The sequence below is a fragment of the Centrocercus urophasianus genome, unplaced genomic scaffold (assembly GCF_019232065.1).
Source record: "Centrocercus urophasianus isolate 14NV4802_14NV808 unplaced genomic scaffold, USGS_Curo_1.0 seq_32, whole genome shotgun sequence".
Taxonomy (NCBI): Eukaryota; Metazoa; Chordata; class Aves; order Galliformes; family Phasianidae; genus Centrocercus; species Centrocercus urophasianus.
The window spans coordinates 1,047,351-1,061,903 of record NW_024884889.1 but is presented as its reverse complement, the minus strand read 5'-3'; the positions used below and the strand labels follow the sequence as shown (position 1 = coordinate 1,061,903).

Sequence of the window (14,553 nt, the reverse complement as noted above, 5' to 3'; positions counted from 1 at the left end):
AATTGGTCATTTAATGCTTGTAACAGTTTTCACTTATGCGCTGGAATGCAACCCAGAGAAATCAGAACAACAGCCACCAGTCTCAGAGACAAAAATGAGCAACAGCGAAAATCACAGCTGAAATGCAACAATCCTTTCAGCAGCCCAAAGATGACGACTGCCAGCTAAGATATATTTTTAAGTCATTTTCTCAAATACTAGAGCATATGTAACCACAAAACTCTGCATAAACAGAAGTGGCAGGAAATGCTGCAATTTCTCTCTTGGCTAAGTGCTGCTCTATCCTCCTTATTACAAGGAAATGTAAATGATTAAAAAACTCCAATACCTTCCATAACTCTCCCAATCTCTCATCTGCCATAACCAACTCCCTTCCTCCCTTAGATTAAACACAATGAAGAAGTGCCAAAATATCACTGTGGACTAGATACGAGCCAAAGGAAAGAGAAAGAAAGCTGAAAATATAGAAAATGGATGCCTATCAGGGGTTTTTCTTATCTGATTAGTACATCCCCTTCCGCCCTCAGAACCGATCACTGGTCACCCTCCACCCTTACAAATCCTTGCAGCACAAATCCTTTTACTTTGTCTTTTAAAGCACAGTCTAAAAGCTGCCATATGGGTACATGTGCTGGTTTATAGAAACACGCATGTACAGTCATACTGACTGCTTGTGATAAGTGCAGGGGAAGAATAAGGCTGGGGACCAACTCTGCTCCTCACCTATGTGCACAGCATCCAATGGCCTTCTGAGCAGGCTTGAGATTTTCTGAAGTGGCATAAAAACAATGCAGGAAACCTGCACCAAAGAGGCAGAGCCCAAGAGCCCCCAGCTTTGACCAGTTGAAAAGCAACTCACAGAATCACGGAATGGCCTGGGTTGAAAAGGACCACAACGATCATCCAGTTTCAACTCCCTGCTATGTGCAGGGTCCTCAACCACCAGACCAGGCTGCCCTGGGCCACATCCAGCCATATCCCAGCAGCTTTGGTTCACTCCTCCAAGATGCAACTGCTGAGAAGCAAGGACCTTGCAGAACTGTATACAGCCCTATTTGAAAACCCTGTACAAAGCGGCCACGATAAAAAATACAGGAAGGAAAATAGGAGAGTTGTTGGTCTTCCTGCTTATTAGCCTAGTTATTCCAAAAGTCATGAATTCAAACCTCTTTTCCACTCCCTGCGTGCTGCGATTATGCAGAACTGACAACAAGCAAAAAGCAACGGATCTTCTTCTCTACCAACAGCACTTCAGCATTAGCCTTAACAGTCAGAGAAAACTACAGAAAACACAAGGAGATTACAGGCAGACACACTTCTCTCTTCTCACAGGTCAGCTGAGTTTCAAGTATTCACATCTCCTTACAGTTACACTGGACGTGATGGCAACCAAAATCAATCTGAAAGTGGGAAGTCTTGAAAGAGAGCAGCTCAGCCCCTTCCTGAAGGCAAAAAAATATTCAGTAGCTGCTATCTTATTAACCACCACAAGTTTAAAAACACATTTGTTTCTAACCCCAGTATAACTGGGTTGCAAATATTCCAAAAGCAAACAGGAGCAGACTGCAAACGCTGTGCACCTGAAGTACGTGAGGGGGAAACAAAAGGGGAATCAAAATTATACAATTTTATGACTCACCATCTTAGACAAACTAGGAAAATAAATATTTCAAACTGCTAAAGCTCCCAAATTCCCACTGAACATGCAAGTGTGTTGCTTATCTGAACAGCGAGATCTCAGGCTGGAAAACTGACTACAGGTTCCCAGCTCCAGCCTGGGTCTGAACCTCACATTTCAATTCAGCAGACTGAACACTTGAAGGACTTCTGTCAGCAGTTCCTGGCTGTCAGACCTGTCCTTAAGCCCCTGCTAATCCAAGCACATCTCCCACATGAATTATACATATTGGAGTAATATGCAACCAAATGGCACATACGTGTGAGTGGTTAAGGAAAAATGAACTCCGACTCCTTTGCTGCTTCTCACAGTGCTCTCTCATCCCCCGCTTGTATTAAGGGACAGGATCGGTCGCCCCTTCCCAGAGGTTACTGAGCCCTGACAAAAAGGGTGTGCGAGCAGGTAGGCATGCTTTAACTAACATCCCACGTGTTTGTCCTGGGATAAGGGCAAAGTTTCACAGCAGGATTAAGGTGTTGTAAGACTGTGCTGCCCATGGGAGGGACAGTCAAACAAACCATGGACCTGATCCAGCTGAAAGCCATCCCAGAACAAAAGGAAAAAATAAATAAATTCCATCCTCCCTACCTGCTTGGTGAACCCGCTGACCGGGGAGCTCCATGCGCAAAGGAGGGGCAACCAGAGAACACAGCCACTCACCCCAGATGAGACCTCCTCGGTGGCTGCAGTTCCCACTTAGGCCAGCTCAAGCTACTTGTGACACGTTGGTCAAGTGTGCACAAACTTGGGTTCGCCTAAAAGCAATCAGCTGTTATCAACATGTGTTAATGTTTTTGGCTCTGCCAGCAGAATAGTTTTGGACGAGTTCCAGCCAAAGTCTTTCCTCCTGAACTCCGCCAGGCCTCAGACTTCAGGGCAGGACTTCGCACCCTGCTGTTTGGCCAAGCTGAAGGTAGATCTCGCTGTGAGCGCTTACTGTGTCAAGACACAACTTTCCCTGCTCCAGATATGGCTCATTCAGGCCCAACCCGCTGGCTCTTAAAGAGACACGGTTGCATTCAAAACACATAAAGGTCACCAGAGGCTGGCGGGGCTTGCAGTGAAGAGTGTCTCTATTCCTTTCCATTTGCTGAGCTGAAACCTATTGTGCTGATGAGCTGCAAAAGGAGGTCAGCACAGAAACTCCTCACCCTAAAGGACAAGAATCACACAGGAGCACCAAGCATGAGTCGCTATGGAAAGGAGAACTGAAATGGGAGAGGCTGTGGAAAGACACAGAGATCCACCCTCAGAGGAAGAGCAAAATAAAAAGGGTTACAGGATGACTCCTTCCATGAGGCATATGAGAGGAGGAGTGTTGTTGGCCTGGGATTTAACTCTGGTGTCATCCCAGTTCTGTGTTCACCATCAACTTTACCCCCGTGCAAACAAGCTCAGGCACGGCTCACTAACTGCAGAGATGCTTAATTCCACTTCATCATCCGGCATGAGTAAGGGCCACAGTATTACCTCTTGTGGAAAATAAGAAACATCCGAAAAATATCTTTCTTTTCACCTTTTTGCAATGATGGAGAAACAGACCTTTCCTGTAGAGCAGCTGATGAACCCCTGAGCACCTGTACAGAAGCACGTGAGAAGCACGAGAACTGTGCGCAGATGCGTGAACACACACACAGGTGGCCAACACATACAGCACATGTGAGCTGTAAGAAACTGCCTACAGGACCAATGGCATCACTTGACACTCAGTCTCATCACTAAGACATACGAAGAAGTTGCATATTTCACGGGGGATACCCCCCTCCAACAGAAAGGAAGCAACAAGAAGGGTAACCGCTTTCCTGGGGCGGAACATCTGCCAACAAGGAGCAGATACAGCCAGATGGCTGAAATTCCAAACACGTCATTCCGTGCCTATACCGACCAAGCTGAAGGCACTGCTCTGCCCATCTCCCTTCTCACAGGTAGGAGGGATGTGACCATCCACTTCCATGAGGCTGTGCATTAGCCCATGGTGGGTAAAAGAGCACTGACGGAAAACACTGCGTTTGCCAGCTGTGTTTTCTCCAACTTTCAACCAACTCCGAACTGGCATAGTGTGCCCTGGCAGGGGAACAGAAAGGATGATCTAATAGGTCAGTTAACTTCCATCACAAATTTCTGTCATCTAAATAACGTTTTACGGTGTTTAAAAATCATTTTTCTTTCAGGGTTATACACGGTCAATCCGACACAGTGGCTATCGAGCCTATCATGATGCTAAAAAAGAAAAGTGTTGAAGAGCCTTTGAAAGAGGAAAAAGTAGCTCCAGTCCCTTTATACGTTGTGGCAAAGCTCAGATGCAAATATAGGCGCATCAGAAGGTCAGTGTGGTAATTACCAAAGCTGTGCTTCATTGGACAAAAATAAATGACAAGACTGCACAGAAGAACAGAGCCGGGGATGGGACGTAGGTAGTTTAATTTGGCAACATGCATCTTACATACACTACTGTATGCTAAACACGTGCTGTTTATATCGTATACATACACACACATACAGCCTCTGGGCCACATTCACACAATACTGTGGATGCAAAGCCAGAAGACTCTCGCTCTTAGAGCTGCAAACGCAAAGACAGATTAACTCACAAGCACTGAAATGATGCGTTGATGTTTCCTGGAACCAGCAGAGTTTTGGATGGCCTGCAAATGTTCCCAATGCTTCCTTCACAACCTCGCTGGTATGACATTCTAATAACCCAACACAAAAACACAGAGAACAACTGTGACTTCTGCCAGGTTGGACTGGAAAGAAAAAAAAAAAAGTTCTCCCAGCTATATATAAACAACTTGGATTTTGGGGCACATCCCAGTCAATGCCTGTAAGGGCACAAACAAGTTCTGAGATATACTGCTCTCCTCAAGTGCGACAGACTAAACCAGCTAGCAGTTCATGTCTTTCAAAATTCATCCAGCAAAAACTTGGTCTATGGCAAGGTACAAATTCAGAGTAGATCAGCAGCTCACAAGACACAGCCAAGCCCATGCTCCTACATCCCTTCCCAAAAAAGGCTGCCAGTGAGAACCACTTAGTGGTTCACATGGGGTCCTAAACAGTTCTGCTCTGAAAGAGCAGTGGCACAGCTGCCAAGGGATGTGGCAGAGTCAGCTCTTCAAGAACCACGTGGACGTGGCATTGAGGGATGTGATGAGCAGGGAGCACTGGTGGTGATGGTTGATGATCTGAGTGATCTTGTCCAACGTTAACGGTTCTACGATTCAATCAGGTACCTAGGATTCAACAGGTACCTCTGTGAACCTCGGGAGCGAGCACTGCCCTGTGGTTCCCCAGCCCTCATGGAAGTGAATGCAAACAGCAACCCTCCCTGCCCTCGCCTACCTAAGCAAGAAGGGAGAAAAGCCCAATGCACAGGCTGGTGTTAGGTCAAGGCAAAGGAAAATAAGAAACACAAAACTGGCTTGCTAAATAAGAATCCCAACGCATTTACATTGTGAAACTTCTTTACAAACTTCTGACAGCTGGACACAAGGAACTCTCCGCTTTGGTTTTCTTCTTGCTTTAGGTTTATTGTACTATTAAAAAGCACAAAGGTTTCAAATTAAGTATCTTTCTGTTGCTTTGAAAGAAGCAACTTCCCAGGCTTGAAGCATAAACTTCACGTGCCAGTGAAGGTTCCCTAATGCTCTCAGATGAGACAGAAGTCATAATTAACATTCTACAAGTGAAACAGAGCACATTATACTTTCATATTTTTCTACAACGCACATCCATATAAACAGAGCGGTCGCTGGAAAGGGGTCTGGTTTGATCAAGGGTTGGAATCGCTCCTCCCCAACGCGAAAGGTCCGTGCACATCCCGTACCTACACACGGCACACCGCCGCCGTGCAATTACCGGATCTCTGCCAACTATCGCTACGCGGGGCTGCTCTCAGCTCCTCGACTTTCGTTCCCCACGCGAAGCAAACGAACGCGGACAGCGCACCCGCGCCGTCCCGTCGGTCCCCACAACTTTAGCACGGCAGCCCGCCCGCCCAGACGCAGGGAGAAGGACCGACCCTCGAAGTGCCCAACGGCAATCCGGCAGCGCTGCGGGGCCGGGACCGTGAAGGGCACGGCCCGGAGCCGGCAGAACGCTCGCAGCCCCGCGGTTAGTCGGAACGGCCGTGCCCCCACGGCAGCGGCAGGGGAGCGGCGAGATGTCAGCGGGAGGCTTCTCCGCTTCCTGCGCGCGGACTCCCTCCTCCCCTACTTTGTGTGGTCGCCGCTGCGCCCTGCCCCTACGCGGCCGGGCCGAGCCGGGCCCCCGGGGAGAGGCCGGGAGGCGGCCGAGGGGCGGGAGACGGCGGGGGCAGCGCGGAGCTTTTGTCTGCCGCCGGCGGAACCACCCCCGCCCCCCGCGCGTCGGAACGGGCAGACAAAGCGGGGCCGCGGGGAGGGACGGGGGGAAGGAAGGTGCCGCCGCCGCCGGGGCGCCGGGAGCCGAGCTCGGCTCGGCCCGGGATGGGCGAGGGAGGGTCCGCGGGAGGGACGTGCGGCGCTCGGAAGGCGCGCCGCCGCCTGCCTTTCTCTCCTCCTCTTTCTCCTCCTCCTCCTCCTCCTCCTCCCCCCGCCGCCCATTGTGCGCCCGGCAGACGGCGAGCGGCCGCCCGCCCCCGGGCAGCACGGTGCGGGGACGCGTCGGGACACACACGGCAGAAGGAACGCGCGGCCACCGCTCCCCGTGCGGCCGCGGCCGGCAGCCCCGCTCCCCCCGCGCCGCCTCTTATTATTCATCATCGGCGCAGGCTGGGAGTGGGAAACTCCGCTTCCTACTCGCAGCCGCGCTCCGACCGGCTCAGCCTCCGCCCCCTGCCCCCCCCCCCTCCGCTCCTCGCCGAGCTCCTTAAAACCCGAGGAAACTTTAGGCAGCGCCCGAGCGCCGGCTGCCGCTCGCCCCGAGAGCCCCCGGCTCGCAGGCGGGCAGCTCGCACCGTCCCCAAGCATGGCTCCGGCCCGCGGCGACGCGGTCCCTCTCCCAACCCCCCCGCCGGAGGAGCCGGGGAAAAAGTTTGTCCTCCCGCCGCGCCGCGCCCCCCGAGCGGCCCTTACCATGATCAGCGTGTGGTTGCGCTGCTCGGCCGCGGCGGGCTCGGCGTCCTGCGGCTGCTTGCTCGGCGGCGGCTGCTTGCCGCCCGCGCCCGTCTTCTTGGCCCGTTGCTCCAGCGTCCTCTGGTAGAGGCTCACGGTGTCCCTGCGCTCCAGCTCCAGCTGCTCCGCCTGCGCCTGCTGGTAGCGGCTTTCACAGCTGACATGGTGCCGCCGGCAGCCCTCGATGCGCTGCCGCAGCCGCTCCACCACCGTGCTGTGCTTGGGGACGCCGCCGCCGCCGGCGGCCCCGGCGAGCCCTCCGCCGAGGCCGGCGTTGATGCAGACGCTGCTGCCGTTGGCGGCCGGGGCCGCGAAATCCCCCATGCCCGGCCCCGCGCGCGCCGCTCCTGAGGAACTCGGCGCGCTGCCCCCCGCGGGGTCCCGCTCACAGCCCCGCGGGGCGGGGGGGGGCACCGGCATGTAGCGGGGAAGCGGCGATCCCCGGCGAGCGCTGCTGCTCGCCCCCAGCCAATCCCCCTCGAGGAGCTCCAAAACATGAAGGAGGAGAAGAGCGGAGCGCGGCGGGGGGGTGGGAGGGGGTGCGGCGAGCGGGGAAGGTGCCGGGGGTGACCGCCGGGAAGCGGCGCAACAACTGAGCGGCGGCGGCGGCGGCCAACTCCGGGGCTCAGCGCGGCTCTTCGCCTCCCGCGGCTCCTCCGCGATCCGTGGTGCCCAGAGCGGCTCCGCGGGGCCGCCGGAGGTCGCTCCCAGAGCCCGCGCTCCCCATGGGTGAGGGGAACACGCGCCCCTCCGCACGCACACACGCGCGCACGCGGGGACGGCACACGCACACGCGGGGACTCCGCACGCGCCCACGCTCGCACGCGCCGTGCACACGCCGCACACTCACTCGCGCGCCCCGGCACCCAGGGGCGGGCACGGCCGCTCGCTCATTGTACGTTCCTCCTAGAGAAAAGTTTGGGCTCTCGTGCCGCGCCGCGCTCGCAAAGTACTCGCGCTGCCGGGCCGCATGGCAACGGGAACCCAGCGGCACGCCTCGGCCCGCGGCCGGCCCGCACATGCACGAGCCGGGGCCGCGCCGGGGAGAGCGGAGCCGCCGAGCCCGTGCGGAGCGCCGCGCTCACACAGCCGGGCGCCGCGCTCCGCCGCCGCCACAATGATCGAGGGCCCTCCTCCTCCTCCTTCTCCACCTCCTCTTCTCCTCCTCCTCCCCTCCGTGCCAGCGGAGTGATACAGGGCGGCAGCGCTCGGCGCACGGCGCGGTTCCCCGGGCCGGGAGGCAGACCCGGGGACAAGGTGCAAAACCCGGCGCGGACGCCACCCAGCGGGAGCGGACGCGGCCGGGCCCCCCGGCGCCGCGCGACTCGGCACGGCCGCCACCTGCCGCCCCGCTCGGCCCCCCTCCCCGCCATGCCCAGAGCGGCGGCCCCGAGCCCGCGTTGCCAGCGGCCTCGCGGGGGGGCACGCCGCGTTTCCCTCCGGCGTAAACCGCTGCATAACGAACGGCGAGAAGCGAGCGGCTCGAGCCCGCCGAACTTCTGCGTTCGATGCGGCGGGGAGCGCTGCCGGGCCGCCCGCAACCGGACGGCAGCGGCTGGAGCGCTCGGCAGACGCACGGCTCTCGCGTTCAAAGTGTCAGCCGGTGTTTGCCAACTCCTTGTTGAACAGAGATGCGTGAAGCCGAGCCCCGTCTCTTGGGGACACCCCTGTGCTGGAACGCGCCGCTGGAAACAGGGAGAAGTGGGAACTCACGCACCGGGCGTGGAGCTGACCTACGCCGTCCCCGTTTGTGCCGCGGCACGCTGGCACAGGGCACGGCTTCCGAGCTCCCGACAACGGCAAAAAGCCGCCTTTGTCTCCTCGGCAGCCTCCAAGTTGGCTTTTATCGCGTTCCTATTGCGACAGCTCCCGGCCACGAGCAGACCAAATCCTTACCAGCGGGTAACTGACACCGATCGGCAACGAGCGCCTCGCGAGGCCGGCGGGGGCACGCGGGCTCGTTCCCCTTCTCCCCCCCGAACTCTCCCCGGCAGCGGCCGAGTAGCTGAGCTCAGCCCCGCCGCTCCGCAGCTCCCCGCAGTGCCCCCTGCAGCCCGCCGTGCGCCGAGCACCGGCACCCCACGGAGCGGCGGGGACCCACGGGGATCTCCGGGTCCCGCTCCTGGCTCGGCGCCGTGCCTTCAAGGGGGACGAGCGGAACCGCGAAGTTTTGCGGTAGCCGGAGCTCGGTGCTGGAAGCTGAATGGCAATTGTAAAATAGCGCAATAGCCGGGAGGTTTCACCCTTTGGTTTTGGGTCGCTTTTATTTAAGGATGCTAACGCTGAGGCTCCTGAAACACTACAGCCGAAATCTGCTGTTTGGGGAACTATATCCATTCCCAAGGGCTGAGGGATATATGGTGCACTCGCCGATGCCTGCCAGTATCGGTTGGCAGGGCACTAATTGAGGGTTACGGGGGATGATTGCCTGGTAAAGGATCTGTTCAGTCAGTTACGATTCTGAAAAATTACAAAGCATGGGCCTGATCTGTGAAAAGAGACGCAATATGAATATACAGCATACGTTCTCAAGATGATTATCATGACAGAGATCTGTCTAATTAGGAAGAATCTATTTTAATGCTAAGAAATGAAAGAGCCCAGCTGGGAGAGGAATTCAGAGGAAGATGCAGCAACATGACTGCTAAGCTGACAGCAAATGCAGCCTAAGCATGTTCCAATGACAGCTTCTGAAAAAAAACCATCTCAGCATTTAATCAATAGCGGCTTCAGAACAAGTAAAGCCCCACAGATAACCCAGCTAGTCATATCAATGGGAGGAGCTCCATACATCACATAGAAAATACATATTTGCAGAGCGACACACTGAAACCACTTCCCCTTTGTCAGCCGAGCTACGGGCTATCCAGTAGATGGGCAACGTTAAAAGTACCCTGAGGATAAAGCTGATCCCTGCTGTGCCAGAAGTGCTGGTGCTCTCATATAGGTTGCAAACTGCTGCTTTGGGGTAGCAAGTTTCAAACCACCATGGGCAGCAGAGTGACTTTCAGAGCCGCTGCCTGGTAGAAACCTTGCTGAGAGCTCTTACCATAATTAAACGGTTCCTGTGTAAGTCAATGGGTGCCATGGTGACACTGGCATCTGCTGCAAGGCCAGCCTAGCATCAACAGTTCAGGTGCCCACTGAGTACAGTAACTTTGGAAGCCAGACAACAGATGCCTTTTGGGAACGGATGAAGCTTTCTTATATCACAAAAAGCACTTCAAAAATTTCTGGTGAAGTTTCTCCAGGATACAGTGAGCACATCAGATGTACTTCACTTACTACCGTAAGCTATTTAAGTGCACATTGCCTAATACAACTGTAGGCCAAAGAGAACAATAATGTCATCTCCAGAGCAGTTAAAAGAAAAGCCATATAATTGAGGGTTGATTAAAAACAAAACCCCAAGACCTCCACAAATGCATCAGTGAAATCCAAGTGCAGTGTGGCAGCATGGCTAACATTCTCAGGACAGCTGGAGTGGCCATGAATTGCGGCTGTCAGAGAGCTGGAGCTGCAGGAATCCTTCCAGCAATGAACTGAGGCTGGAGCAAAAGAAGTTGCTCTAAATAGTTAAAGAAAAGTCATCGAGGTTGAAAAGGAACAGGAGAGCAAAACAATGAGGGGTGAAGGGGAAGCAACAAAGAAAATCGGAAAGCTAGTTAAAATTGCAGAAGTCGGGGCTCTAAGGCAGACTGCAGGAAGTGATGGCTGTGGAAATACAAAAACCTGAAACACTCTCAGAGCTACATGCCTGCCAGTAGTTCTATGCTATTCGGGTGGCAGAACATGGGGAATCCAAGTCAGAATTTGTACCAATTCTTTCCAGTTGTGAACAACACTGAATGCTCCACTTCAGTGAGGTATTAGAGCGGGACTGTGACATGGACTGAGATACACATGCCAGATACAAACGCCTAAGCACTCCACTAAATCCAGACACAAAAACCATGGGGAAAGGATGCAAAAAGAAGGCTCACACTGTCCTCTTATGATTATAGATAGGTCACAAGAATGTAAAACCAGAGCATTTTATGTGGCCCCACCAACCAAGGAAAAAATGCCCATCACAGCAAAGCTTCTGCATGTGCTTTACAAGTAGAGAAATCTGAATGAGGTTCCAGACTGTAAGCATCTCTAAATCCACAAAGTTAATGCTAACAGGCCTTCCCAGAGCCTTGAGAAGGCAGAGCTTAACACTGGCACGGTACTGTAGGCTCAGCAGACGGCTTCACACAAAATGCAGGAGAGAAATTTTCTCTTAACATTCTAGTCCAAGTTCAAAAACTACTTTCTATTTATACTGAGGGTAACATTCATATAAAAGAATATAAACTGTAGGTCTGTGCTTCAAACATGTGAACAGAACTACAAGTGCTGGGTTCTGTTCTTTCTTTGGGTAGCACAAAGACTTTCATTCGTCATTAGCAACAAGGCTAAACAGATGCACACCAAGATTTAAGGGATAATTCATCCTTTCTGCACCCATTTCTTCCCAGAGCACCTGGGCAGCTACCCTACATGCAATCCATGCAGAAATTGAAACAGTTGTTGAAGTGGCAGAATTGACATGGAGTGGCATTGTTAGAGGAATGTTACTGAAACACCATCCTAGGTTAGGAAGCAAAACTAAGGTAAGTAATCCAGGTAGGCCACAGTGTACCTTTCCTTTATTATGAGCATCTGGTTCCAGAGGTAGCAGCTGTAGGTGCCCATGGAAACAGCGAGTTGAGAGGGCAAAGGGGAGAAAGGATCCCAGGTCAGTAACTGGGATGGAAAGGTGGAAATCAGGGAGAGAGACAGAGAGAGAGAGAGAAGAAAGGACACAAGGAAAATTCCTGAAGAGATGCTGGGGGGTTTCCTCGTGGCTTACACCAGAAATATACATGAAGGAACTCAAACTTATGTAGTCATTCTTACACTGAGTAGCCCACTCCTCAGTAAAGGCTGCCCATTTCCATTTAGCTTGAATTAGCAAGGCAACAAACAGAAAATCTTTCATCTGTAAAACCAAATCCCAGCTTTATTGATGAGGAAGCAGCTGAGGGAATTTTTTTTTTTTTCTTCCAGGCATTTGCTGTTAACTGTCAGTCATTTATAAGAGTTCCAGAGTGAAGATGATCACTTGGAATCTTCTGAGACAGAAAGAGAGACTGAACCTAAGGAGCACTACTGTTCATCCTTTTCCATGTGGGAGACTGATGATGGTTCCACAATCCTTGGCGTAACCAATCAAGTATCACGTTAAAACATAAAGGTTTTCACTCAGTCTTAGTTTTCAGAGAAACAAAACAAAAGGTCATTTTTCACAGTGTTGTTTTTTGGGTTTTTTTTTTGTAGGACTGATGTAAGTTCAGCCTTCAAGCAAGAGACACGCTCTGTATTCCCCCTCATTCCAAAGTGCCCACTACTATTGCCATTGTCTTTCTGAGTCTGCCGTCGTTGACAATCTACCAACACGTGTATTTAGCACACATGAAGACTTGGATTAAAAGCATGTCAGTGAGGTTAAAGCTTTGCAGTCAACGAATTTAAAACCACCAAAATCAAAGCACTTGTGCAATCTTTATTTGGCTTCCTTGTGTAATCCATTGCATGATGAAGTCTTCAAATACACCCTCACAAACTATTTTTCCACAGGATGTTTGCTTCATTCTGTACACAGAATTGTCAGTGCTCACCAGTGAACAGCTATTTAATACATTTTTTCCTTCTTGTACTGCATATGACCTCACGTCTATTTACTAATTCAAACCCCTGTTCCTAGACATTCGTTTCCGTGGAATGACCACCACTATGACTCCTGAGTGCTTCACGTACCAATAAACTATTTTTCACAGTTTATGGCAAGTGAGAGGATAGTGCTCTCATTCATGTTAGAAACTGGAAACTGAAACAAAGAAACCAAGCTTAAATCTTTTGCTAAAATACCTAATCTGAGCTGATTTTTTTTTCAAGTTGTATTTTAGACAACTTAAGGTACGCCACGTATCATGAGATCAGCCCACATCAATTCAGCAGGATTTGCAGGTGCCTAGCATTTCTGTTAATCAAAAGCCCCTTTTCAAGTCTGGTACATAGAAAATGAGGAACAGAATTAGTGATCACCGGCAAGAAGAAGAGCTTAAGTGAAATGAATAAAATCACATAAGATGGTTCAGACATTTAATCTCAAGCACACATAATTCAGTAAATTTATTGGCAAAACCAGCATTTAGATGCCACAGCAAAAAAACTAAGAAGAAGAAAAAACAATAAATAAAATACTACATGCCGGTTTTTAGTCATCTTGAAAAAGCAAACAACCAAACACTTTTTGTCCTGCTCTTTCTGAAGACACCCCTTTCAACTCGCCCTCCCTGAAGTCAAAGCACGTTGCGTTTAGAAAGCACGCTTTCTGATTCCCTGAGGCCAAAAAAATGCTAAAGAGATAAGACATTAAAATAACCTGAAAATCCCTAAAAGGATCCTAATTGGTCATGTTAAGCAAAGTACAACGAACTGATAGCGCTATTGAAAACCAGCCCTGCTTCCAGGCTATTTCCAGAGTCACTAAAGTCACTAGACAACATTCATCAGAAGTCTAGGACGCCTCTCATCTTAGCTCAGACTTGCAGTTAACTAATGGTTTACAGCAAACAACAGCTGATTAGATTCCAGTTAGACAGGAAAAAAAAAATCTTTCTCATAGTATGAATAGTGAGACTTTAAATAGATTGCTTATGGAAGCTGTTGAGTCTCCATCACTGAAAGCTGTGGGAACAGGATAGACAAATTTGTCTGTAAAGACATGAACGTAATTGATTTTGCTAACCATGGAACAGGGGATGGATTAGTTGACTCTTAAGGCCTCTTCCAGCCCTAACTTGCTGTAACATTATGATTACTTGGGGAGCTTGAAAGTTACAAATGTATTGTAGCAGTTAATAACTTCATTTATTTAACCCTGACTTTGGTGTAAGAAAGTTATGTAGAAACTTCAGTGTTGGATCAGACTGTGGGTCCATCTATCACAGAGCTGTGAGAGGAAAAGCAAGAACAAGGTAAACGCACTCACGGCCTCCCAGCCTCCAACCATTTTCAGGTTAGGTTATGTGATTATCTAGTTAGTACACTCTACAGCATCTCTTCCAAGGATTTGTTCTGACCAACTTCTTTTGGTATACATCATTCTTGTAGTGGCAGAGAAGGTGAAAAGCCACTCCTCTGTTCTATAGATCTCTCAGTTCTGCAGATACCTTCTTACATTTCCCCAGTCGTATCTTTCCAGAGTTTTGACTATTCCACGTGTGGAGCTCCTCGTATGCTGTATGGAAGTCACAGTATGTGACTAATCATCACCTCAAGAATATTTATTAGTTCTAGCATGCCTTTTCAAGATAGAACTGCATGCAGTATTCAAAAGCATGCAAACCTTGGATTTTTACAGTGACAAATGGACTTCAACAGCAACACAATGATCCTTTCCATTTTGTTCTCTCTTTGCTTAGCAATAAATCCTAACCTAGAACTTTTTTTCTTCTTTCTCTACTAAGCCAGTATTTTCATGGCACTGTCTACCGTAACCAAAAGATATTGCTCCTGAAGACCTTTAGGCCAACTTAGAAATGACCCAAGAAGTGAAGATAGGATTCATCTTCCCTGGATGTACTACTCTACATGTAGTAGAGTATCCTTTATCTACACTGAGGTGCACCCATCATTTTATTGCGCAGTCAGTCTTACAACGTCTTGCAGTCCGCCCTTACAATCCTGCATTACCTCCTATCATCAGCAAAG

At 50.9% G+C, this 14,553-nt stretch overlaps 1 protein-coding gene and 1 long non-coding RNA gene across 2 annotated transcripts in view; both read right to left on the bottom strand.

The window, feature by feature from the left end:
• The window catches only part of MAML3 (mastermind like transcriptional coactivator 3), a 197,875-nt gene extending 190,780 nt beyond the window's left edge, over positions 1-7,095 (bottom strand). The window contains exon 1 of the mRNA XM_042829697.1: positions 6,733-7,095. Coding sequence (XP_042685631.1) covers positions 6,733-7,095 — 363 coding nt within the window. The remainder of the gene's footprint in view (positions 1-6,732) is intronic.
• A 5,001-nt stretch (positions 7,096-12,096) lies between these two features.
• LOC122166144 overlaps positions 12,097-14,553 on the bottom strand; it is a 42,134-nt gene continuing 39,677 nt past the window's right edge. The window contains exon 4 of the long non-coding RNA XR_006170683.1: positions 12,097-13,792. This is a non-coding gene — a long non-coding RNA (uncharacterized LOC122166144). The remainder of the gene's footprint in view (positions 13,793-14,553) is intronic.